General features: G+C 40.3%; 1 protein-coding gene across 3 annotated transcripts in view; it reads left to right on the top strand.

Moving 5' to 3' along the window:
* Positions 1-15996, top strand: part of LOC147638579 (putative protein phosphatase 2C 11) — a 110398-nt gene extending 94402 nt beyond the window's left edge. The window contains exons 6-11 of one of the 3 annotated variants that reach the window (XM_086798498.1): positions 6381-6506; positions 6683-6806; positions 7065-7141; positions 7255-7307; positions 15419-15473; positions 15615-15996. In XM_086798498.1, the coding sequence (XP_086654624.1) occupies positions 6381-6506; positions 6683-6806; positions 7065-7141; positions 7255-7307; positions 15419-15473; positions 15615-15740 (561 nt within the window). In that variant the 3' untranslated portion in view covers positions 15741-15996. Of the gene's footprint in view, positions 1-6380; positions 6507-6682; positions 6807-7064; positions 7142-7254; positions 7312-15418; positions 15500-15614 lie in introns of those variants that run through there. The other 2 variants (XM_086798499.1, XM_086798500.1) reach the window with 2 other exon arrangements.
* Positions 15997-24281: the final 8285 nt, after the last annotated feature.

Genomic DNA, 24281 nt, shown 5'->3' with positions numbered 1-24281 from the left:
GGAGCACAGGTGGGCAGATTGCAGGGCAGCGCACAGCTCAGCAAGCTCACCCACTCTTTATCCCCCTTTTTGGGAAGCTGGCAGACTGCAGCGCTTTCTCTCTCTCTCTCTCTCTTTCTCTCTCTAGCTCTTGGAGGATGTGTTTTCTTTCTCTCTCCAGGCGGCTGGCTGGTCTGCAGAAAAGTACAGCCTTGGATTCCATGTGGTCAGTACTGTTGGCCGACAAGATCTCTTCCGGAGGGTGGCAAGTTGCAGGAGAAATAGTAGAAGGGCTGAAGCTGCGGCACATGCTCTCTTTTCTCTCTCTCTCCCTCTGCTGAAGAGTAGACAAGGGTTGGTTTCTCTTGATACAAAGGTGGACAGAGACTGGATTTCCATGAACATAGACATCATGTTGATGGCGTTCATCTGATGGAACTTTCAGTTTCTCTTTGCTTTGGATTCGGGACTGTTTTGGGACAGTTTATGGGCTGTTTTTGCTTGGCTGCAAATTCAGTTATGTGTGCTTGGGTTTTTGGCTACAGGCACAGGTCTTTTGGTTATTTTTCTTGGCATGGGAGCGATGCAAGCTCGCATGGCTGCGTGCTCATGGAGCAGATTGTTTTCTTCCTGCTAGAAAGGAACAGTGGGACCTACAGTACGGGAATCTCTATGTTGCCAGATGTTTCATGTGGGAACAGGTAACTAGATGTATGGAAACAGGACATAAGTTTCAGAGGGAAACAGGCCTAAGGGTTTCATGTGGAAACAGGTTGTAGGTTTTCTCGAAGAGACATGTTTTTGGGTTTCTCCAGGAGATAGGTCACATGCAGGTAGAAGGTACAGGAGTGGACACATGTATGGTACAGCCTTGCTACTGATTAGACAGGGGACAGGGAATCCATGACAGAGATGGATAGTACCCTTGGATGGTAGAGAGGGTTTGTACAGGTGTGTCAACTGTATGGTATGCTGTGCTGTGATACTCTCTTGAGAGACAGTTTGGGAGTCTGTGTTGTGATGCAGGAGCACTGGATGTGTCAGGGTTTGATGCTGGTCATAGTGTGAGAGGCTATGGATGGTTGTGGCAGCCTTGATCTTGGGAGAAAGCTTCTGTATGCAGACTCAATGTGAGAAGAGTCTTTCGATGTGAACAATGGCTGGACTTGTTTGTGGATGCCGTGTGGATTAGAAGCCAGATGCAGGTTCTTTGCAGGCTTCAGGAGTTCTACTGGGACGGCTGAGTTGCCAGCCTTATATTGTAATAAAAGCTCTTATAATCAATTAAAGAAATACCGCAAGGGGCGCCACTGCGATTTGGGGCCAATCGGTGTCCGTGTACTATTTGCAGGAGCACTCTAGCTCCCCCTGTTTGTTTTCCTTTTCTAGGTCCTCAATGGTGTTGAAGTGTTTTATGTGCGAGTGTTTGTTCCACCGCCCTTTGCTTTCTGAAGGCCGGTTTACATTATCATTGAGCATTGGGTAGATAATTAGACTCATGGGAGTCAGCATGACCAACTGCATCATTGGGTGGGTCCTTTGTGTTTGAGGGGGGGTGTTGAAATAGGCAAACACACATTGCTAGTGTGAAGGCTTCATGTATTGGACACAAGAACACACCTTATCCCACTTAGTCTCAATGTAAAAGCAGCCTTACCCCACGTGGTTCTCCATATGTAAAAGGGTCAAGTCAATCATCCTGTAAAAGGGTCAAATCAATCATCCATTGAGTGTGTGAAAGGGCACCTATCCACAGCTTACATCATAAGTGATGTCATTGACACAATGTACCTTTAGCCTGTAAAGAGGCATTCCACACATGAATAAAAGATATTATCTTTTGCCCTTATCTTGTGCGCACTCTCTCTCTTGTTCAACTCGGCTTAATCTTAATCATGTCTCTTAAGCTTGTGATTAACTATGAGCCACCATAGCTCATTGCACTCCTACAGTGCACTCTCACACAATGTGTGTCAATTTCTCTACTTTCTCAACACAGTGTGTGTCAATTTCTCTACTTTCTCAACACAGCCCTTGTCAAAGGGGCGGCTGTAGCACTTACAGGGCTGCTGTTTCTTCTCTCAGCCGTAGTTGGGGTTTTTAATCATGTCTTTTCCATGAGAATAGTTGCATATGAGGAGTCACTGTGGATTGGAGAGTGAGGGATTGCTTGCCCTAAAGCTTTGGATTTCGACATTGACATTGACAGAAACATGTTTGGTATCTGTTTTCATTGCATATAGTGTCATTGAAAATTTGGCATTCATTGCCTGTGAAGTGTGTATCGCAGGAAATCCTTGAGAATACTTATATTACAAGGGGGGTCGGCCCTTTCCAGCCCTATTGCTAGTGTCGTTTGTATTTTCAGCATTGTTATTTTGTATTGTGTTATGTCATTTCCTATTGTTTATTAGTATTAATAGTTTTAAGTGTGTCAAGATTGTGCTCAACCTTGAGCGGCAGTATTTTATTGGTATTAGAGCCTAGGATCTTTCTTCTTCCTGTGTGGAACCTAATCTTGCATACATGACTGTTATTGGTATTAGGGCCTAGGATCTTTCTTCTTCCTGTGTGGAACCTAATCTTGCATACATGACTGTTAGTGCTTTTAAGCATCATGGTTGTTGGGTATTTCGGAGTCTTTGCGTGTGTATCCACCCATCGTATTCGTGTACCCGCTTGTATCTGTGTGTGAACAACCCTTGTATATTTGTGTGAACTCACTTTTGTGCATAAGTGAGTATGTGTATGTGAACCACCTCTTGTAGCCGTTTTTTGTGTGAAAGTCATAAGCATCGATGTCATAGGCCTAGCCATGTGTCATTTGTCCCTTTAATGTGATGTGTCAAAGATAAGGCTGCTAGCCTATAAAAGCATGTACTTGATGGTTATTAATCAATAAAAAGTATCATTGAGTCGTGCATATACTCTAAGTGTCTCTACTCTCTAGAGAGCAGAGACACCTAGAGCCCGCAGGAGACAGAGGACACCTGGCTTTCGGACACCACGCCTATACCAGAGAGAGATGACAGAGATCAGAGCTCAGTTTCACAGAGAGGGTGCGGAGCGACTGGCTCGCTTCAGAGCACACCCAGGCATGTTCTTCAAGGAGCTGTGGACACCCCCTTCACTGATGTATACCATTTTATACCCCCAGTATGGTACAGGATGGAGCTAGCTAGGTTGCATATCATGATTGTATACTCCATGCATATAGCTTTGCATTCTCCTAGTAGTAGAGCTCCATCCCCTGCACACCCAGATTTAGCTTTTTTGTTCATTACTTTTTCATTTTGTTGGGATGACAGAGGATACCCCATATAGGTACTCCGATTTGTCTCATAGGCCGAGTTCGGTCTTTTGGAAGACGTTAATAAAATCTTTCTTTCTTTCTTTCTTTCTTTCTTTCTTTCTAATCAAGTTCGTCTCTAGCTTTCTCTCTTTGCGCACACTACCAAACACCACGATCTGTTTGATCCTCCATAGCTACTTCTGTGCTAACCCTAATCTCCCACAAATGGCACCGGATCCATGTTCTCATGCTGTTGCCTAGAGTCTGTCTCGCTACCATTCCAGAGCCGGGAGCCACCTGCCTAGAGCCGAGCACCGCTTGTCCAGCTAATTGCTGTCGATTTTGGGTGGCACTAGTGCTGGGTGGCAGTCGCTGAAATCGGGGGGCACTAGTGCCAAGGGATCTGCTCCTCCTCCAACAGTTTGCCACCTCCAAGTGCGACCTTGGAACGCCGCCTTTACGTCGCGGTTCAGCCTCTGATTCTGGGGTTGCTCACCACCACTTGCTGATTTGAGCTTGTCTCTCGCTCTCTGGCCTCAAGTACATACTGGCTGGGATGTCCCTCTTTTGGGGTAGTGGAGTATCTTCTGAGCTAAAGTCTACCACGACGTGTGCTCTCTGAAGCTTGGCACTTGTCTCACTGAAGAGATAGCTCCAGCAACAACCCAAGTCTCCCTCAATGGAAGACTATGATTGGGCATTCTAGTTTACTTGTGTGTTGAATCAATAAAGAGTTCTTTTCCTGGGTTGTCTCCCAAAAAAAAAGATTTGTAATAGCCATTTCCAGCAATGACCTATTCTTTCTCGCAGCAACACCATTTTACTGAGGAGAGTATGGCATCGTGCATTGATGCTTTATGCCCTTTTTTGCCAAAAAAGCTTTGAAAGCAATAGACATATATTCCCCCCCTTGTTCTGTTCGGAGGGAATGCAATTCGCAACTTGTTTGATTTTCAGTCTATACCACATAATGCTGAAAACATGCAAATACGTCAGATTTTGCTTTCAAGGGATATACCCAAGCAAATTTGGAGTCATCAATGATAAAGGTTACAAAGTATAAATGCTTCCCAATCGATGGTGTTCGCATAGGACTACACACATCGCTATGCACAAGCTGTAATTTCTGGATAGCGCTTGTTGATCCATCTTTTGGAAATGCATTTTACCCTATATGCACCCTTCACATACATGCTTTGGTGGTAGCTCTATACGAGGCATGTCTTGATGCTTTTGCAATACGATAGACTGCCATAATTCACATGCCCAAACGTGGTACGCCACAATTTTTCCCAGTGTTAAGAGTGGAAACCATATGAGCATCGTACTCTCTCTTGTCAAACCTATCAGGCGGGTACAATGTGCCGGATGTGAGACTCTCACGGTCTCCGACTTTGCACCTGTCATCTTCAAAGCTCATTGCATAACTTCTTTTAGCAAAAGAGGAGACTAACATTGAATTCTTCTTAATCCCAGGCACATACAATACATCTAGAAGACATATGTCTGCACCATCTGCTGTTGTGAGGATCACCTCACCAACTCCCTTGACTGGATAAGAAGAATTGGTTGCACATGTTACCCGTTTGCCCTCACGGGAATCTTCCTTTGTGAGGTTGTGTTTAGAAGCACCACTGTCAAAGTACCATGTGTCAGGTTGGTCTTTCATTGACATTGAGAGACATATGCTCTAATGATGTATCATAAGTGCAAGCAAGAAAAGTCCACTCATCCTGCACGAGATTTACTGATGCATCATCTTTCATTGTAGATGATGAAGAAGAATCTACAACCATGCCATTTTCCTTTTTCTTTTCCTTTGCAAGCCGCTTTCAACACTCATTTATAGTGACCTGGCTTTTTGCAATAATGATGCTTGCCCTTTTTCTTAGGCTTGCTTGCATCATTGTTAGCCTTTTGTGAAGGCTGTCCCAAATCGGTCTTTGGCTGAAAATTGCTTTTGGCTTTTCCTTTGTCCTTGCCTTGGTCAAGAAAAGCCCTTTCATTGCCACACATGACGGAAGATTTGTTCTTCCAATTCTGCTCCTCCTGTAGCAACAAACCAACCAGCTATTTAAATAAGATTGGTTCCGAGTTTCCCTGCATAGATAGAGTGAGTGGTGTGGAAACGGGTGTGTTAGGTGCTATGTTTGTAGGTCGTAGATCTTTACTTGATACATAATCCCATAAACCTTTGGCCACACGAAGGTTTCGGACCATGAAACTCCATAGGGAGTATTTACTGCCACAATTTGTCCTCTTGGGACAAAACCCCAAATATATCAGTAGCATTTCTAGCCATAATGATGAAATCTCTCTACTAAGAGATATGCAAACACTTGCAACCAAGTGTGCTGTAAAAAACACATGCAGGAAAAATCCCAATGCACCGGAGTGCTATGCCAGGCAATGACAAGTTCCTGAGAAAACTTTTTGCTCCAAATATAGGGCTGCAATGCAAATCCCTACACATTCGATGCACAAACATCCAAACAAGACTTGCAGAGTAAAAAGCCCCTAATTTTTGTGCACCAATGAGCTGTTTGATGTGCTAATGCACACATATGCGAAAAGCCCCAAATTTTAATGCTCCAATGGGCTGCCGCCCCATCAGCTGGCGGTGTACCACCCCGTCAGCCGGTCCATAGGAGTAGGGCCACCCCGTCAGCCGGCAGTGGAAGCACTTTTTTTCTCTCTTGGGTGTGTGGCTGGGGCTTGTTTTTATGGGACGTGGTCAAGTGGTCTTTGTTTTGACTTTCGTTTTCTTGTATGTACTCTTCTCCCTCACTTTTCTCTTCTTCTTGTTGTGTACACTCTGCTCTCTCACTGTTGTTTTCTTTACATGCTGCTAATTCCGACCTACAGGATAGACAAGGTCATGAGCAAATTTTATCTGCTCACTGTGGACAAATGGTTCTTGTGATGATTTGTTTATGCTGTCATAAAAAAATTGTTAATTGTTGTGGACCATTGAGTGGAGATGTTTTGGTTGGCAGGTTTCAGGTTTTAAACTAGACATAAATCTAGCAGTCTAAAGATTCTCATCCAATCTTCATTTATTTTGATCTTTTATGCTTTATTTTAATTGTGAATGTTCTATGTCTGGCAGGGTGCACATTCGGACTTTGCTGGGCCTTCTTGTGGAAGCACAGCTGTGGTGGCACTTTTACAGAATGACAAGATTGTAGTAGCCAATGCTGGGGACTCCCGTTGTGTTCTTGCAAGGGGTGGCAAAGTATGCAAATTTGCAAATGATTTATGATTTTTCATATGCTACCACTGGTGGTCTATGAAACCAACTTGCTGTTACATCGATATCAGAACATTTGTGGTGTGTAAAATCAACTGCCACTTGCAAAGTGCCGTTTTCTAGTTTATTGAAAAGTTTTCTGCAACACATTTTGTGGGCAGGCCTTTGACTTGTCGAGGGATCACAAACCTGATCTCGAAATTGAAAGGGACAGGATAACACAAGCTGGTGGATTTATTTATGGTGGCCGAGTGAATGGCAGCTTAAATTTGGCAAGAGCAATAGGTAAATCATCTTGGATTTCACTTATGAGGGTTTTAAATGTATACCATATCACCTACCCTCTTGTATCATTTCGTACCATACCGCCTACCCTCTTGGATTTATTTATGGTGGCCGAGTGAATGGCAGCTTAAATTTGGCAAGAGCAATAGTTAAATCACCTTGGTTTTCCCTTATGAGGGTTTTAAATGCATACCATACCGCCTACCCTCTTGTATCATTTTGTACTGTTTCAGAATCTTCTGAATTCTCTTTACTCAGGTGATGTGGAGTTCAAGCAAAACAAATACTTGTCCCCTGATAAACAAATAGTGACTGCCTGGCCAGATATACAGATAGTAAGTGCGTTTCTAGCATTTCAATTGCCTTTGTCACTTGATAGTAGCCTTTTTTTTTTGTCTTCAGTGAACATGTTCCTGATGGGCGGAATACCTGCTTAATTAACTTGCAGATTGAGCGAACTGCAGATGATGAATTTCTTATATTGGCATGTGATGGTGTGTGGTAAGAGTTTATTGGTTGATTGATGTACAACAAATTTCCATGTCAGCTGGATTTAAATTGCATGGGAGGAAAGTTATAGATGTTCCTTGTTTAATTGAGATGGCTGGCTTCCCCAAGTTGAGCAAGCAGGCTTGAGCTTAAGTTTATGGATTGGTTTAGATTGGTAGTTTTTAACAATCATGGGCAATAACTCTAGCTCTGAAAAATCAGAAGCGATAATTTGAGTTCTTTACGATCATGGAAAATAACTGCAGTTCTCACAAATAATTGGAAAACAATGGTTCGTCCTGGGCCACTGGCCAGGGAGTCTAAAGGTAGTGTTAATGTGACACACTTCTCCAATCTAGTCCAAATTTAGCCAATTGTTAGCGTCAGAAGGTTCCATTGTCCATCAGGTGGGCAACCTCTGTCAGGGTCAGCCTGGGATGGGCAGATGGGAGCAGGCTGGCAAAGACCAGCATTGATTGCTGCTGGACTGACAGCTTTGGGAAAGTTGGGTGGTTGCTGTGGGCAGTGGACAGGTCCAGATAGGAAGGGGGCTGAAGTGTGGACAGGCCGAACAGGTTCAGGGTAGCAAAGGCCAGCTGTCTGCAGTCATTTGCAGCAGCAGACAGCAGGCCAACCAGATTTCCTGCTGTAGGGGGGCCCATATAAAGTCTCCTGTCGTGTTCCAGTGCAGCCTAAAGCAGCGGCGACCAACAGGATAGCGGGTGTTGCTTAGCAAGTAGAGATCTTCTGAGACTTAGGTTGTTCCTGGGGTTATGTAGCGAATCATTCTGTAGTTCTGTTTCAGCTCAGCCTTGGCCTTAGTTGGCAGGCTTGTACATCGAGGTATTGCTCCCAATTAATGCACTATAGTAGTAAAATTATGTATCCTTTTTTTTTTGTTTTTCTGTCCTTCTAGTAGTTAACAATGAACCAGCCACGAAGGGCTAAATACAACCATGAATTGATTTTGGTGAATTTTGGGGCTTTGCATGATTCCAAATTCAAGATGGGCAGAACCAAAGGCCTCAAATGGGAGCACGTGACTATTGTGAGACCCGCAGGTAAGGGTATGTTTACATGCAGGTGCAAATATATTGAGCGTGAGTGGAATGGTGGCCCTGTTGGGTAGGAGGGCAGCTAGCTTACACACACACACACACACACACACACAAGCTCAAGCATAGAGAAACGTGAGAGTGTTGGTCAAGATGTACTCAATAATGATATAATGAAATTACAAAGGATGAGTACTAAAGTACTCTAGGGCAAAGTGCCCACACACAAAAGTGTGTTCCCACGGGAAAAAAACCCTTGTCCAGTCAGGGAAAAAGTGCCTGGGGATAGAGAGGGTTCACACCATAAACGGCCGGGCAGACATGGACTAAAATGACCAACAGTCCTTTTGCGCATGAGGGCCCATATTTTATGCATTATTGGCCATGTTGTGGGCAAATGCACTAGTGCCCCCAAAATGCGAAAGATGTATGCAAAAGATTGCATGTGGGCTTGTTGCCCAAAGATGGAGCTCATGATATTGAAGCTCAAGTAGCAGATGTGGGAGAAGCAGGTGGCTCTTGCAATGTGAGTGAAGGTGTAGGACATGCAGGTAAGAGAGAGAAAGTCTTTAAAAGTAGTCAAATGCAAGACAATTTGGCAAATGCATGGCAGTTGCAAGCAAGGAAAAATGCCACAATGACCACAAGGAGATTCTTTTATGCAGAGGATATCCCGCTCTATAAGATCAATAGTCCCTACTTTCTTGATATGGTAAGAGCCATTGGGGAAGTGGGGCCTAGCTTCAAGCCACCTTCCTATGACGCTTTGCGTATAAAGGACCTCAAAGAGGAAGTTAAATGTGTGGAAAAAGATTTGCTTGGGGTTAGAAAAAAGTGGAAGAAGTATGGTTGCTCTACTGTATGTGATGGCTGGTCGGACATAATGTTCTTGCCTCTTCTATCCATGGCACAATGTTTCTCAAGCCTGTGGATACGAGTGGCCAATACAAGTTAGGAGAATATATTTTTGGCATCTTGAAAGACGTTATTCTTGAAGTTGGTCGTGCAAATGTGGTTCAAGTATGCATGGACAATGCCTCAAATTGTGTGCAGGAGAGCTCATAGAGGAAGAATGGTCATTTATCTTCTTCACCTGTTGTAATTGCCATTGCTTGGACTTGTTGTTCGAGGATATTGGTAAGTTGGATTGGATTGCTCCAATGTTGGAGAAAGGAAAGAAGATAGTGAAGTTTATTACTGGGAAGCAAAAGCTTTGGCTCTGTTTAGAAAGCATAGCACAAAAGAAACTTTTAAAGCCAGCTGAAACACGATTTGCATACACATTCATAGTGCTTGCAAATTTATTGGATGACAGGGTATACGGCTGGAGAAGATTGGTGGTATGTGATGAGTGGTGTTCATGGAAGACTTTCCGCACAATAGTTGTAGAGGAGGTATCAAGTATCATATTGGGAAGCTCTTTTTGGCAAGATGCCAAGCTGATTGTGAAGCTTTTTGCCCCAATCTTGAAGATTCTTCGCTTGGCTGACAGGGAGGGAGCAACAATGGGGCTGATTTATGAGCTCACAGATCGCATGGTAGAGAGAGACAAAATATAGTGGTGTTGATGCTACCAAGCTTGGAGAAATAAAGGATTTGTGTGTTGAACGGTGGGACATGATGCACTCTCCCTTGAATGCTGCAGGGTTTGTATTGCATCCTATTCGGAGAGGGAGGGAGCAAGAATCAGATAGACAGGTTTATAATGGATGGATGATCCTCATAGAGCACTATTGTGGATATAATGTGGATGAGCAAGGAGTGCTAACATATGAGTTGGATGTGTACAGATCAGAGGGGGGTTCCTTCTCTCGTGCACTTGCGAAAGATGAGAAGAGAACGCATCAAGCAATCAAGTGGTGGGAGGCATTTGATGCAAGTTCTCCCAAATTGCAGCAGCTTGCAATTTGTCCTTGCTCAAGGGAGTACATCTTCTCCATGTAAGAGAAATTGGAGCACTTTCTCTCTCATTCATACAAAAAGAAGAAACAGGTTGAAGGCCACAAACATGGAGAAGCTGGTTTATATACACACAAATCTTTGACTCATACCTAAAATCAAGGCTAGAGGGTATGAGAAGATGGAGGTGACTTTGGAGATGATCAACAAAGAGAAAGATGATGAAAGGCTGATTGCCTTGCAAGAAATTCAAGAGCTTGAGGAGGATGAGGGATTGGGAGGCAGAAATGCAATAGTGAAAGTTGCCACTGCAAAGCAAGGTGATGATGAGACAGATGATGATAAGGATGCTTCATCTCCCTCTCATGTGGAGGAAGAAGATGATGATGAGGAAGGAGAATGATGACAGAGGAGTCATGACTCATGGCGTGATGCATCTATGTAGTGGTGTGAAGTGTAAAGTTGTGTGATTTTTGTCTTTTGGTTTATGATGTGCAATGTTTGCAATCATCTTTGTTAACTTTCAAGTTTAATGAATTTTCCTCTCTTGTGTTTCAAGTATCAACTTTCAAAGTTTCAAGCTTTTAGCCTTCATGTATCTACATAGTACATATACTACAAAGTCTACTGTCCCAACTCCCACAGGCATATATGGCTCCAAAAGGGCCATGTATGAAACTCCACCAGGGGCTGAATCATACCTTTTCATACTTATCATTCTCCCTGAAGAATGACAGTATGAAACGTATGATATGAGCTATGTATGTAGGGCATAGAGGTATTTCTTCTACTATGCAGGAATTGGAATGATACTTCTATTGGCCTAGCGTGAGAAAGGATATTGACAAGTATGTATCCAAGTGTTTGTCAAAAGGTTAAGTATAATCGTCGAAAGACTCCAGGAGTGCTTATGCCTCTACCCGTGCCCGAGAGGCCATGGGAAAGTATAGTGATGGACTTCATTTTTGACTTGCCGAAGTCAAAGTTTGGGAACAATGGTATTTGGACCATTTTGGACAGGTTCAATAAGCGAGCTCATTTCATTCTAGTAAGGCAAACCATCAAGGCAAACCACATGGCAAGGATTTTCTGGCACAAGTGTTCAAACATCATGGAATGCCTAAGTCTATCGTTCGTGTGATGGAGATCCTAGGACCATCAGTCTGTTTTGGAGGGCATTGTTTGATAATATGGGGATGAAATTGGAATTTTTTCCTCATATCATCCACATACGGATTTCTAGAGTGAGAGCAAATTTAGCTGTATTGGGTTTGTTCAAGTGCTATGTGGTAGAACAGAAAACGGAGTGGGAGAAGTATCTTTCACTAGTAGAGTTTGCCTACAACAATACAGTGCATAGTTCCACAGGAAAGGCACGATTTGAGGTTGTTTATGGCAAAGTTGTACTACCACCACTTCTAATGACTAAGGATGAGATCTTTGCAGCAGATGAATATGTCAGAGATTTGGATACGGTTTTTGCACAGGTGCAAACAGCCATAGAGGGTCAAGGGCTAAGTAGAAAAAGGCTGCGGGATAAGCATAGAAGGGCGATGGAGTGCAAGGAAGGTGATTGGGTATTATTGGAGTTTGAGAAAGCAAGGCTTCACAAGAAGAAGAGCAAAGAGAAGGTTTATCCTAAGTTGTCCAATAGGTACTATGGAGCTTTCCAAATATTGAAAAAGATCAACGATGTGGCTTTCAGACTAGCATTACCCAATCATTGGAGGATTCATAATACTTTTCATGCGAGTCTCCTAAGAGCTTATAAGGGTCCCGAACCTTTTGAACCAGTGAATGAGAATCCACCAAAAGTTGAAGAGCTAGAGGAAGCTCTTCAACTAGAGCAGATTGTCTTTCATAAGGACAAAAGGGGATGGCATGGCAAGGTTAATAGAAAGTACCTTGTCAAGTTAAAGAATTATTCAGCTATGGATGCCAAGTGGATGGATGAGGACTTCTTTGCGGAGTATCCACAGGTTTTACAGGCATATTAGGAAGCTTTTCAGTTGACGACAATTGATTAGAAGCCGAGGTGAAGTCACCGGTCTTTGTATTTTCACATCCAAGGATCCAAGAACAAAGGGTAATGCTGAAAGTTTATATTCCACTGAAGGGAATTGAGTATTCTAGAACTCGAGGGTTGTTGTCCAAGTTGTATCCAAACGAGCAATTTTACTAGTCTGCCGGAAAGCCTTGGTGCGGCATCTATTCAGCACATAAGTGATACACATAACTACCTCCAACCAAAAAAACATGAGGTAAATCCTAGCTTTTAACCATGCAACGTGCCATCTCCATGAGAGATATATACTTCCTCTCAGTCACACCATTTTGCTGAGGTGTGTATATGCCTCTTTTAGCCATATATACATGAAACTCTTTTGACATATACTCTCCTCTCAACACTAAATCTTTTGTATAAGAGCCATCAAACTAGCCATCTCATGGAGACATTGTTTATTAGTGAAGGAAATCAGAACTGAGTACATGGATATGAATACTGTTAGTCTACCATAGTTAGACAATGACATGGGTAGTTGGACTACAGTAGGAACTCCTGTAAAAACCAAGAAATGGGTGTCAAAACCAAGGAATTGTTGGTGCATTGATTTGTTTATTTGTTTGTGTGCCAAGGGTCAGGGACTCCCGGTTAAACCCAAGGATGAGCATGTGTGCACGTGTTTGTGTCTTCGAACATATAACGGGTGCATGTTGATCTTGAGAGGAAAAGAATTATGCTGGGAAACTCCTGCCTTAAGGTGACTCTAGAGGTGCAAGTGATGGGAGTATTTGCGAGAGGGGTCAAAACCCAAGATCACTCTATGTGAAGGGTGAAAACCATGAGGGCAAGATGCTCCCCAAAGCCAAGCACAAGAGAAGAGGACGACATTCCGCATGAAGAACCATGTCTCAAGAGCCAGAGAGAAGAGCTAAGCCCACAAAAAAAAGCAGAGAAAAGCAAGACTTAACAGTTGAGAACAACTGTTTAATAAGTTGGAGAGATATCATTGAAGCATCAAATTACAGGTTGTTGATATGCAAAAACACAACATGCTAAATAAATTTAAAAAAAAGTGGCATGGCGTTGATGATGTGGCTTGGTGATGTGGCATTGGCACGTGGTGGGAAAGTAGCACAAGGTCACCTTACATGCTTGGAATGATGCAACTAGCTTTTGGAAAGCAAAAGATTAAAAGCTTTTTAAAAAACCAAAAGAGAAGAGCTTTTATTATTAAAAAGATGCTTCTTGGACTATAAGTGAGTTTAAAGCACTTTTCTCAAGTGCTTTTGGGCAAGAACTCTAAATTCAGTTTTCTCTCATTGTCGAGGCATGTAAAAAGACAAGAGAGCTCTCTAGCTTTAAGAACTTGTACTCAAGACTCCTCCTAGGAGTTTTATCTAATATAACTCGGAAGGGGTTGGACGGGGGGGTGTCGACCCAAGGCTATTTCAACCCCTAGTGTGGTGTCTTTTTTCTCTACTCTCTTTCTTTTGTTTATTTTTAGATTTTCTCAAGGTTTTACGTGTGAAATTGTTGTTTTCTTGAAGATAAGCTAAGCACCCGTGCCACAACCCTTACGAAGGCCTGATTCAGCTTCTAGTACACCTCTTCTGTGCTTGTATCGCTTGGTTGCACCTCCTCAACTTGCTCCTTCTGCCTCTCTTATGTGCAACAACCACCTGCTCCATGCTTTGTTTGAGCAGGTCAAAGTCTTCATGGTGCTCCTCTCCATTAACATCATATGTCAGTACTAAGTGCTCATATCATTAATATTTTGAGATAAAGTATCATGGAGGAGTTCAACCTTTCTCTCGGGTTCTCTTGCTTGGCTTTTATGCCAAAAAGGAATGTACCTAGCAGTAGTGCAAGCACCATCACAAAGCATCTCCTCCTTGCAACTACATATCCCACACGTCACCATCGAGTGTCGGAATCTTGGAAACGCCGCTTTAGAGATTGTTCTTTATCGACATACACTGTGGAAGTCATTAAAACTTCCAAAAGTTTTCCTTTTTGTGCGTATGTGTGAGTCAAGGGTTTTCTGCGTGGGATGTTCCTTGGAATCTGAATTAAATAAACTGTGTGTTTTCTCTCTTATATGCTTGTGACGCGTTATTTTATAAAAGGTTCCATTCCTATGTTATCTTTGTTTTGAGTCAGGGGATAGTTATGGAAGCTTAAGAATCTTATGTGTGGTCAAGCTCCATTTGCAAGCTTGATCGTGATATGTTGTATCATCGCAGGTATGGCCATTGTGATCTTTTGCATCACGTGGTGTTAGTGAGCCCAAATTACCCCAAGTATGAAGGCTATTTGTCATAACACCATCCTAACTCCGAAGGGGTGATTGTTGGGTATTCAAAGTTTCTTGTGTGTGAACACTTCTTAGAGGTGAAAGTGTGTGTGTGTGAACAAGGGCTTATAGCCACGAGAGTGTTTGTTTGTGTAAGGAATGATGTCATTAGTTTAGCCAAGTGTCACTGCCTCATGAGTAGTGTGTTGAGAAGGATAAGGCATTCAACCCCTAAAAAGCATTGTATGGTGCAATTATCTTCTCTCAGTTTGTTACATTTCTCATTCTCACTTTACTACACAAATCACCATGTATCAGTTTGAGCCTCCATAGCTGCTGGTCTGCTAACCCTAAAACCAAGAGGTACATGTTCCTGATCATCCCATTAGTCAGGCCAAATCTTTCTTGAATCAATAATTGTATCCCCTTGCATGGCTAGAGCTCATGGTGATCTTGTATAGCACCTCTGTCCAGGCAGTCGTTGTGTGCAGGTTGTGTGATGATGATTGAGATCATGGCTTGTATAATTACAAATGAAGCCCAATTATTGCAGCATTCTAGATGTGTGTACAGTTAGCTAGCTAGACAGGCCTTGTGGGGGCTAAGCTGCCATCTTGTGAGTAGGGTTGGGCCTGGTTCTGTCTAGTGCACTATTAGGTCAGAAGGCTACAAGCTAGAGGGGGAGACCTGCTTACTTTTTCGAGTACCAACATCGCTGTAGGTAAGAGCTTTTTAACTGCAGTCCACCTTTGAAGGTAGACAAGTCTGTTTCTGTTTTTGAAATTGCATCAGCTTGTTTAAACCTAGTTAAGGATGCTGTCTACTGAATTCCATCTAGGAATCACAATGATATCGTGCTTTCTTATGTCAGGGATGTCATGTCAAGTCAAGGTGTAGTGGACTTCTTTCACGAGCACATTCAAACGGTATGCTATGACGGAAAAGGTTTAATGTAAGCGATTATGCTAAATTTTTGAGCTGTGGTATTTGGTTAAAAGAGTAAGGTTTGTAATGGTCTTTTGGTTGCCAAGGTACTCACATTCTGAAGCTTGCAATGTGCATTACAGGCATCATGTCTATCAGCGGTTTGTGAGAGGCTTCTTGACCATTGCCTGGCTCCAAGTACTGTGCCGGGTGAAGGTTGTGATAACATGAGTATTATTGTTGTACAATTGAGGAATCTGAGTTCTTAGCACAGAGAAGTAGATGGAAGAGCAACAAGACGTAGAACAGGGCTGCAGCTGTAGATCAGGCAAAGGTTATGCTTTTCCTTCTTTGCGTCAATGGCAATGGCACATTTAGGTTGTAAATCTTCTGTATAGAAACAATTTTTAATTACTGGGTAAAATTTTTGGTGAGCACATGATAGGAATAGGGTCCTGAATTAATGAACTTCTGTATGTCTTCCTTTTGTAAACATGTGGCAGGTTGGGTAATGCCCTTTATTCATTGCATGGTAATATTGTAGTATTGAAGCAAAATAATCTGTTTTCTGTACTGCCAGCGGGCTCTAGTCTGAGTGGCAGTGGCCCAGCCTGCCAATGCAGGTGCTGGGTTTGATCCTTGGCTGCACAGCTTTAAGAGTCGTAAAATTTGCCAAAAAAAAAAAACTATTTACTCTGCCAGTAGTCTCTATTATGCATGTGGCTTAGTATCTTCTGTGTCCTCTTGAGTGTATTCTCTTGGTTTGTAGCATCATCTGAGCAGGGTGGTAGCTTTTGATGAATTGTCAGTGATCTTCGGTCTCCTTTTGAAGTCCACAGATTTTGAATTGCTTGGCTGACAACAGGGTAAACAAGCTTGCTTTCCTATAGAACTAAAATTTCTAAGAATTCCTCGCCTGGACCTGATTGCCTTTGCTGTTCCAAGACGAGTGCTACAAGCTTCACAACCTGTGCTGTTCCTAGGTACAGTTATTTTACACTCGCTGATAATAGCAGTTACTGACACAGTGGATGGTTAATCCAAGCAGCATAATAAAAAAATGGTGCTAGTGATACAACCACTCTTCCCTCATTTTAGCACTTTTGTGGTAGTTCCCATCTTTGAGCCCTACGACACTACCCTTAGTAATTGTGAGGTGTTCATGTAAGCACAATTGTAACAAAGGGGAGTAGAGTAGAGTAGATATTGCTTTGAGGAGGCTTATTAAAGATTTCAAGAAGTCAAAGTTGGTGGATCCAAGGCCTTAAGTTGATGAATGTGAGCTCAACAGTATTAAATATGCATACTTTGTGTGTGATCGTTTATTGTTTATGACTTCTCATGGTTTATGCACTGTAGTTTGCTATATATGCCATATGCTAGAAATGTACCCATACATTGTAGTTGGTAGAACCATGGACTCAATTAGTAAGCTTGTTGTTTGTGGGTCTTAACGCTGATATTTAAAACATTCTCACTTCAATTGGGTCAAAAAAAAAAGGGCAAGATTGGGAGATTGCGTATCATGATGTTTCTCCAAAGCTCATTAGTAGTCCTCAAGTGCCACATGATTTCACCCTTGTAAAGTTTGGAGTTTAGCCCCTTGAAGTTGATGTAATCTTTCAAATAATCATTTACCTTCGTATAAGGTGGAGTTATAAAACTAGTAGACAAGTCCTTTGTCGAGGCATTTGAGTAGATAAATTGCCACCTTCAAGTATATAGCCTTGATGCTGTCAACCTCCATCTTAGCAAAAACATGAATTGAATTGGTTCATATGCATGGTCACCCTCTAGCTTTATAGTTGGATTGATCCATCCCCCTTTTTTTAACAAAGTTATAATTTAACAAAGATCATTTTCAACTATTGGCATTCACGATTTTGTTCAAAGATTGAGATTCAAAGACACATGTCACATGTTGCGAGGATTGCCATTAATCACATTAGGGTCCCCATACAACATTTTGAGATGTGAAAAAAGGCCATAGGAGATCCACATTTGTGAAAGGCTTAAAGTGTTTGCTAGCTATTTGAGATGGGGGGAGATTAAGTGGGTGGAGCATGACGTTTTTAAATTTATCATGAGGCTTGAGGTAGCTTGGTAGATAGCATAGCTTATCCTTGCAAGGTTTTAGGCCTCTTATCACAAAACTTATTATCTTGATTTATTCCTTATGAAAGTGAAGTGACTTTTGATATAATTTGATGATTTCTAGAGAATTCACTTATCAATAGTAGACACATATTATCTCTTTCAATTAAAATTAGGAGAGTAACAAAAGAAGACATCAATTTGGGGCGGCAAAGCAAAACAAACCTAGGTCGCTTGCATTTAGAAGATGTTGCTAAAGTGAGTCTTCAAACCCCCACTTGGTTGTAAAGGCAAGCAGAAGCCTAAGCTTGCCTTTTTTTCTAGTATGCAGTAGCCTACCGCCAAACACTAATGGGGGCTATATCTCCATGGTGATAGTCAATGAGCTTCTTTGTAATTGACTTGGAACTAATATACACCTGTAGTATGACCCACAAATTTATTGGAGCCCCACTTTGACACGTAGTTCCTTGTTTTGCCTCTTGGATTTCTTTGGACTCATAGTTGGAGTTTCTGTGGCCGTATGTCTTGAAATGCAACTTTCTTGTTTAGAGAGTCCCGATAGTTCCTTGAACATCATCTAGTAGATCTTGTCCTTTAGGCAAATGCAACCTCCTTGAGTTTAAGTCGGCCAAAAAAATAAAAATGAAAATCCCCCAAAGTAGTAGCATAAGTTTCCCAAAAGCCCTTTTACACTTATATATGGTTATTTAAAGCTACTTGCAAGTTTTTGAAAATCCCTTTTACACTTACATATGGTTATTTAAAGCTACCAGCATTTGCTTTTTGTGCTCCATAATCTTTGTTCAAACTTGTGTGGTCGTGTTTTTTTTTTTTGGCCATTTTGCTTCATATTCTCCATGGAACCAAGCTTTTTTTATTAGCCTCCTATGTCTCTATTTTCTTACCATGACTCTCTCTTGTTTATTCCTATGTTTTTGTTGAGGTGTTTCTTCCCCATTTAGGGGAGAAATGGACTAACAATGGGCCTTTAGTCTTATTTCTTAATCCATCTTCTAATGATAGAATATTTGAGGTGGACCAATGGAAGGGGAAGTGGAGTGCACTTTTTATCCACAAGTTCAAAAGTAGTCTCACAGCTCTTTGATCCAACTTTTAGTTTGTCTCCCGGCTACTCACTCACTCTCTAGTTTCCCTCCGTCCGTTTGTCCGTCCCCCCCCGCCCTCCCTCCCTCCCTCCCTCCCTTTGAAATGCCCTACTTATCCTCTTATCCGATGCTACTAGAAAGACCTTGGCCAAGGCAAGGAAAGATCAAGCATGATTGGCACAAGGATCATATCATGATCGTTTTCTACACAAATTGTCGCAGTGCGGCCAATAACGTGCCAAAAATGTAAAATTAAAAATACTTCAAAAAGCAACATAACTTTTCCGAAAGCCGTCTTACACCAGTTACATATGGTTTTTTAAAGCTACTAGTATCATCATATTATGCTCTATACTCTTCTAGAAAAATAGAGTTAAAAGAAACTAGCAAGAATTGATTAAATCAAATCAAGTAACTTATCAAATACCACATGTTCAACATATTTCAATATTTAAGAGAATACAAATAATACTTCGCTCACAAGCACGACTCCAAGATTGGGTGCAATCTCCTCTCTCATGCGTGTAGCTCCACTTCCACGATATGAGTATTTTGAGAATTATATTCAATAAATAGTTCAAGGAGCTATTTATAGTTGTGTATACAAAATTGGACTTTGCTTTTACACTTTTTACAAAAATAGCTCAAGCACCAGAGCTTGTTTACACACTAAGTGTAAATAATCAAAAATATGTGCTAGAAATATAGTAACACCATGCACAAGCATGCATAAACAAACATTGTATCATTATACACATCATCTAGCATGGAGTAAGTTACCACTTGTTCCACTCCAATGAGCATGGCACATGTAAACCACTTGTTTCACTTTGATCGTATGTAGTTACCTCAACAACATACACGCATCAAGCATGATCTCAAGCTATATCAATACCACTAGGTAATCAGTATTTAATGTGGAGTCACCTACGATACCAATTCACAAGGATGGCACACTAGCATCTGGGTATCCTCGTACAACTATAAAGGGTGGACATTTTGTAACGTCCCTTCTTCTTGGATAAGCAACTGACCTCCAACTGACCTCAAGTGCGTGTTTTCTTATTGCGAGCAAAGGAGAACAACTGTCTTATAATACATAAATTTGAGTATGTTCTCTAATTATAATAAACGATATCATATCAAGTACTTCTATATGTAATTAATTCTAGTGTCCCTTAGCACCAGAAATTATCCCACACAGATCTAGAAATAAGTATGCGTCGGAATCCTTCACACATGATTAATCTTGTGTCTCATACCCCACAAGACTAATACATAGTGAAAAAATTCATAAAGTATAATTCAAGATGGAAGGGTCCGTTATTCCGTCTTTTGAGATAACATATTTATTTCATTTGATTGTTTAATAATTTAATTTTAAGGAGAGTTTTTTTTATGTATCAAAAGTAAAATTCTTTAAGGAGTATTTTTCTTCTTCATCGTCATTGATCATATTGAGTCCTAGTGAAATAAACTTTGACTTTTGTGGAGAATTTGATGTGATATATTCAATCTCGTTACACCTGTAACACTTCTTTGAATCATGTTCACGAGCTTTCAATACTTGTGTTATGGTCATTAAGAGATGTATCAATTGATTTTGGAGAGGGTTTAGGCTTTTAAAATGTTGATGTTGAGGTTTGGTGTGCCATTGGTTTCTTGGAAAAATCATTTTTCTTAAGGCTAATGAAATAGTTGAGCTAAGAGAATGTGGTTGAAACATATTTACCTCTAATCGTTGTAGATTTCAAATCTGCTATGAACTTCTTCTTTTATCCTTGGTGTGAACCTTCTCAATTACCTATATTTGCAATAAAGTTTTTCAAAACCTATCCATATAAGTCGATATATTCTCTTTGTCAAGCTGTCTGATATAGACAATCATTGTCGAGCTTCAGCTTTATATTGTAAAAGTAAAAAATCTTTCTTTATGAGTTTTTGAAATCTCTTCTAAGATTTTGGTTTGTGATTGTTGGTTCTAGTGACATTTCGCCATAATGGTGCATTGTCCACCAAGTGATTTAGTAGCACATTTGATTTTATCTTTCTCAGAGAATTTCTTCCCTGAAAAATAATCATCTAGTTGATTGAGCCAAGCAAGTATGGTATGAGCATCCTTTTTGCGATAAAAATTTTAAAAAAGTAAAAGCTTTGCGACTTATCTTCTTTTCTTTTGTAGACTCTTGAGCTCTGAGAGTAGCTTGTACGGTTCGCTGAATTTGTTCACCATCGAAATCCGAAGATGTAGCACTGACATGTCTATACCTCTTTTTGTGAGATAAGATGTCTTCTAAATGTATCCTCAACTTCTTCTCAGCAAGAATCTTCTTTTGAAGTGACTAAAGTTGTTCTTGAATGGTTGGGGGTAGAGGATAGTTTACGATTGTAGAAGAAGGAAGAAAAATAATATGAGTGCAGGAATAAAATAGGAAAAGTAGCAAACTTATTTCAGTTTCGTATATTCAAATGAAGCTTTGTTGAAGCACTCGAAGTGGTTGGCATCCAACGAGGAATAATAATCAAATAAACCTTTGATGTTGCCCAATAAGAACAATAAATCGAATAATACAACTTGTCGAAGAAGTCGTAAAAAGAGTTGAAAAATTATCAAAGAGGATAACCAGGATAAGAATTTCTTGATATACTGAAATAATACTAAATTTAAAACCAATTGCAATGAAGGTAAGAAAATAAAATCGCTCTTCAATAAATTCGCAGCTATTCGAACATGAGGTATGGATGAACTCTTCTTGTGGGATTGATGATGTAAGAAACCTTCAACTTTCTTGAATGTGATTTGAGTCCATTGAAATTTTCAAGACTTGTGGTCTCTTGGAAATTGAAAGGTTTAAGATTGTAAAAGCTTTAAGGTTAAAATATAGATAAAGACAATGAAATTTAATAATGCAAATAAATAAATGGAGATGAAAAACTTAGCTCTAGAATCATTGAATTCGTTGTCAATTGATTGGTCTAGTCAGCGTGCTCCAAGAATCGTCGAATGTCGATATTCCTTTGATGCTCTTGGATGTCCGAAAACTTTATTGCGCAAGAGGCTCTCTCAATTTTTTGTAAGAAGAGAAGAAATCATTATTTTATTTTTTTTGGTGAATTTTTTGTAATTTGAAAAATTTATTTTTTTTGAATTTTTTGCAATCTAAAATTCTTTAATTTTTTTTTTCTCTCTTTTATGCAGAGCCTCTTCTTCCTCTTGAACCCCCTTCGAAGGCCTTTGAAAATAATCTTTTTAAAGCTAATATAAGCTTATAAAGATTTAGCTTTAAGCTGTAAAGTTTAAATATTAAAGCTTTGCTTTGTAAAGCTTAGAAAACTTTTTTAAAAACAGAAGCAATAACACCTCTAGAAACTATTGCGCGCAACACACAATAGAGAAGGAGGCATAGTAATTTCAATCGCACCGTCGTCGTCATGGAGAAAGACAAGAGAGAGGAATGAAAAATAGCGTTGTTGCTCGTTGGAGAAGAATTTTTGAAGCTTTTCTTTTTAATTCCCAAAAAGAAAATTCAACCCGCAAGTGTATTCTCCATAAATTGATTTGTAGAGGCACAAGCACCCTTCATTATGGACTTTTCTCTCCATTAGTGGTTTAGCAATTGAATTGTGGAACTCAAACCTCCTTTAGAAGCTCATTCAATCCATACACTTGGATCATTGAGAGGGTTTGGATTGAGGAAAACTATTTTTGAAGAAGAAGAAGATGGTTTAATGGTTTTTTGCAGAGTGGTTTACCACCCCCTTTATCCTTTGATCTATGCCCCTTGGATAATAGAGTGCAACCTTCAAAAACCTTTGAATCAAGCCTTCAGGCCTTCAAATCTTGCCTCCATCTTCCTAGATCCTTGCTATACCACTGTTACAGATCTAAACTTCTAGGAAAATAGAGTTAAAAGAAATTAGCAACAATTGATTAAATCAAATCAAATAACTTATCAAATACCACATGTTCAACATATTTTAATATTTGAGAGAATAACAAATAATACAAATTAACAAGCACGACTCCAATATTGGGTGCAATGTCCCTCCTCATGCATGTAGCTCCACTTCCACTTCCATGAGTATTTTGAGAATTGTATTCAATAAATAGCCCAAGGAGCTATTAATAGTTGTGCATACAAAATTGGACTTTTCTTTTACACTTTTCACAAAAATAGCTCAAGTACTAGAGCTTGTTCACACACTAAGTGTAAATATTAAAACTCTTCTAGCATATGTGCTAGGAATATAGCAACGCCATGCAAAAGCGTGCATAAAGAATTTGTTTAAAAATTTAGCACATGGCCAACAAAAATAACTCATACAATAACCTTGTGCTCATTCATAGATAACCTTGCGCACATTCACACATTTCATTAAGCTAATTTTTGCACACATTAAATCAACCATATTTTTCTACAATCGTTATGCATAAAAAATATGATAAAATATATACCTGTAACACTATGCTTTTTTTTAATACCTATTTTTCTCCATATTCTCCATAAAGCCAACCTTTTTTTATTAGCCTTCCACATCTCTATTTTCTTACCACTAGTCTTGCTTGTTTACTCCTCCTATGTTTTTGTTGAGGATTCACTCCCTTCTTTTTTCTATTCCCTCATCTACTTTAAGATTTTCCACTCACTTGTCTAATTTTAGGGTTAGGGGAGATTTAGAGTTTTCCTATTCAAGCTCTTTTCCTATCCCCTCATCATGTTTTATGTAGGTTCCACAAACCGCTATAAGGACTCCATCTCTTTAATATTCTGCATAATGTCAAAGATGGCAATGGACATTGGAAGGGAGAAACATTCAAAAAAGACTATTGGGTTTTCATGTAGTCTACTCTAGTATCATAGATCCCCATGGACGACAACGAGGGATACTTAAAGGTCATTGGAAGGGAAGGCTGATCATTTTGAACGAGTCAAAAGAATGTGGTCTACTTTTGCAAGTGTGCAACGTGTATATACTGCACAATATTTGAATCCTGGCCCAAATGATGAAAACATGGTTTTCTATAGAATGGACAATCCTTGATCAACGGTCTTTCGAAATCTTGAAGGCCAAGGTTTCAAATGATATCCATAGATCTTTAAAGTTCTCTAAAGCTACAAGGCCTATACGACTCTCTTGGTTTGTTCTTGTATAGGTTTTGTTTACCTTTTTGAAAGTAATCAATCCACTTTGCAACCTATCCATGTTCATTTGCAAAACTGTTTTACTGAGAAATTTATGATAAATTCTCTTGGAGAAGGTTGGGATAAGAAGACAAACGTGGTGCTAAAGGAGGGTGATGTGTACTCTTGTGTAGAGTGGTACTTTCAAGTTTCACATTTTGTTACTTGATTATATGCTTCTTATTGTACGCGAGTTTCTATTATCGGGGATGAAGAAATGTGCCACTTGGCTACCCTTAGAGTTAATGAAAAATAGATACACCTATTGAGCAATGCCAGATTGAAATTGCCAAACATGTTTTTGTAAATAAGTCCATGAAGTTTTTCAATGTGAATGAGCATTACGTGATCCTCAAATGCAATAAATTTGTTCAATGTGAATGAGCAACACTTGATCCTGAAATGCAAGTTTTTAAATCACTGC

This window comes from Cibotium barometz, chromosome 5 (assembly GCF_041138505.1).
Source record: "Cibotium barometz isolate CiBa-2024 chromosome 5, ASM4113850v1, whole genome shotgun sequence".
NCBI lineage: Eukaryota > Viridiplantae > Streptophyta > Polypodiopsida > Cyatheales > Cibotiaceae > Cibotium > Cibotium barometz.
Note: the sequence above shows the minus strand (reverse complement) of the source record. Positions and strands in the feature narration are given on the sequence as shown.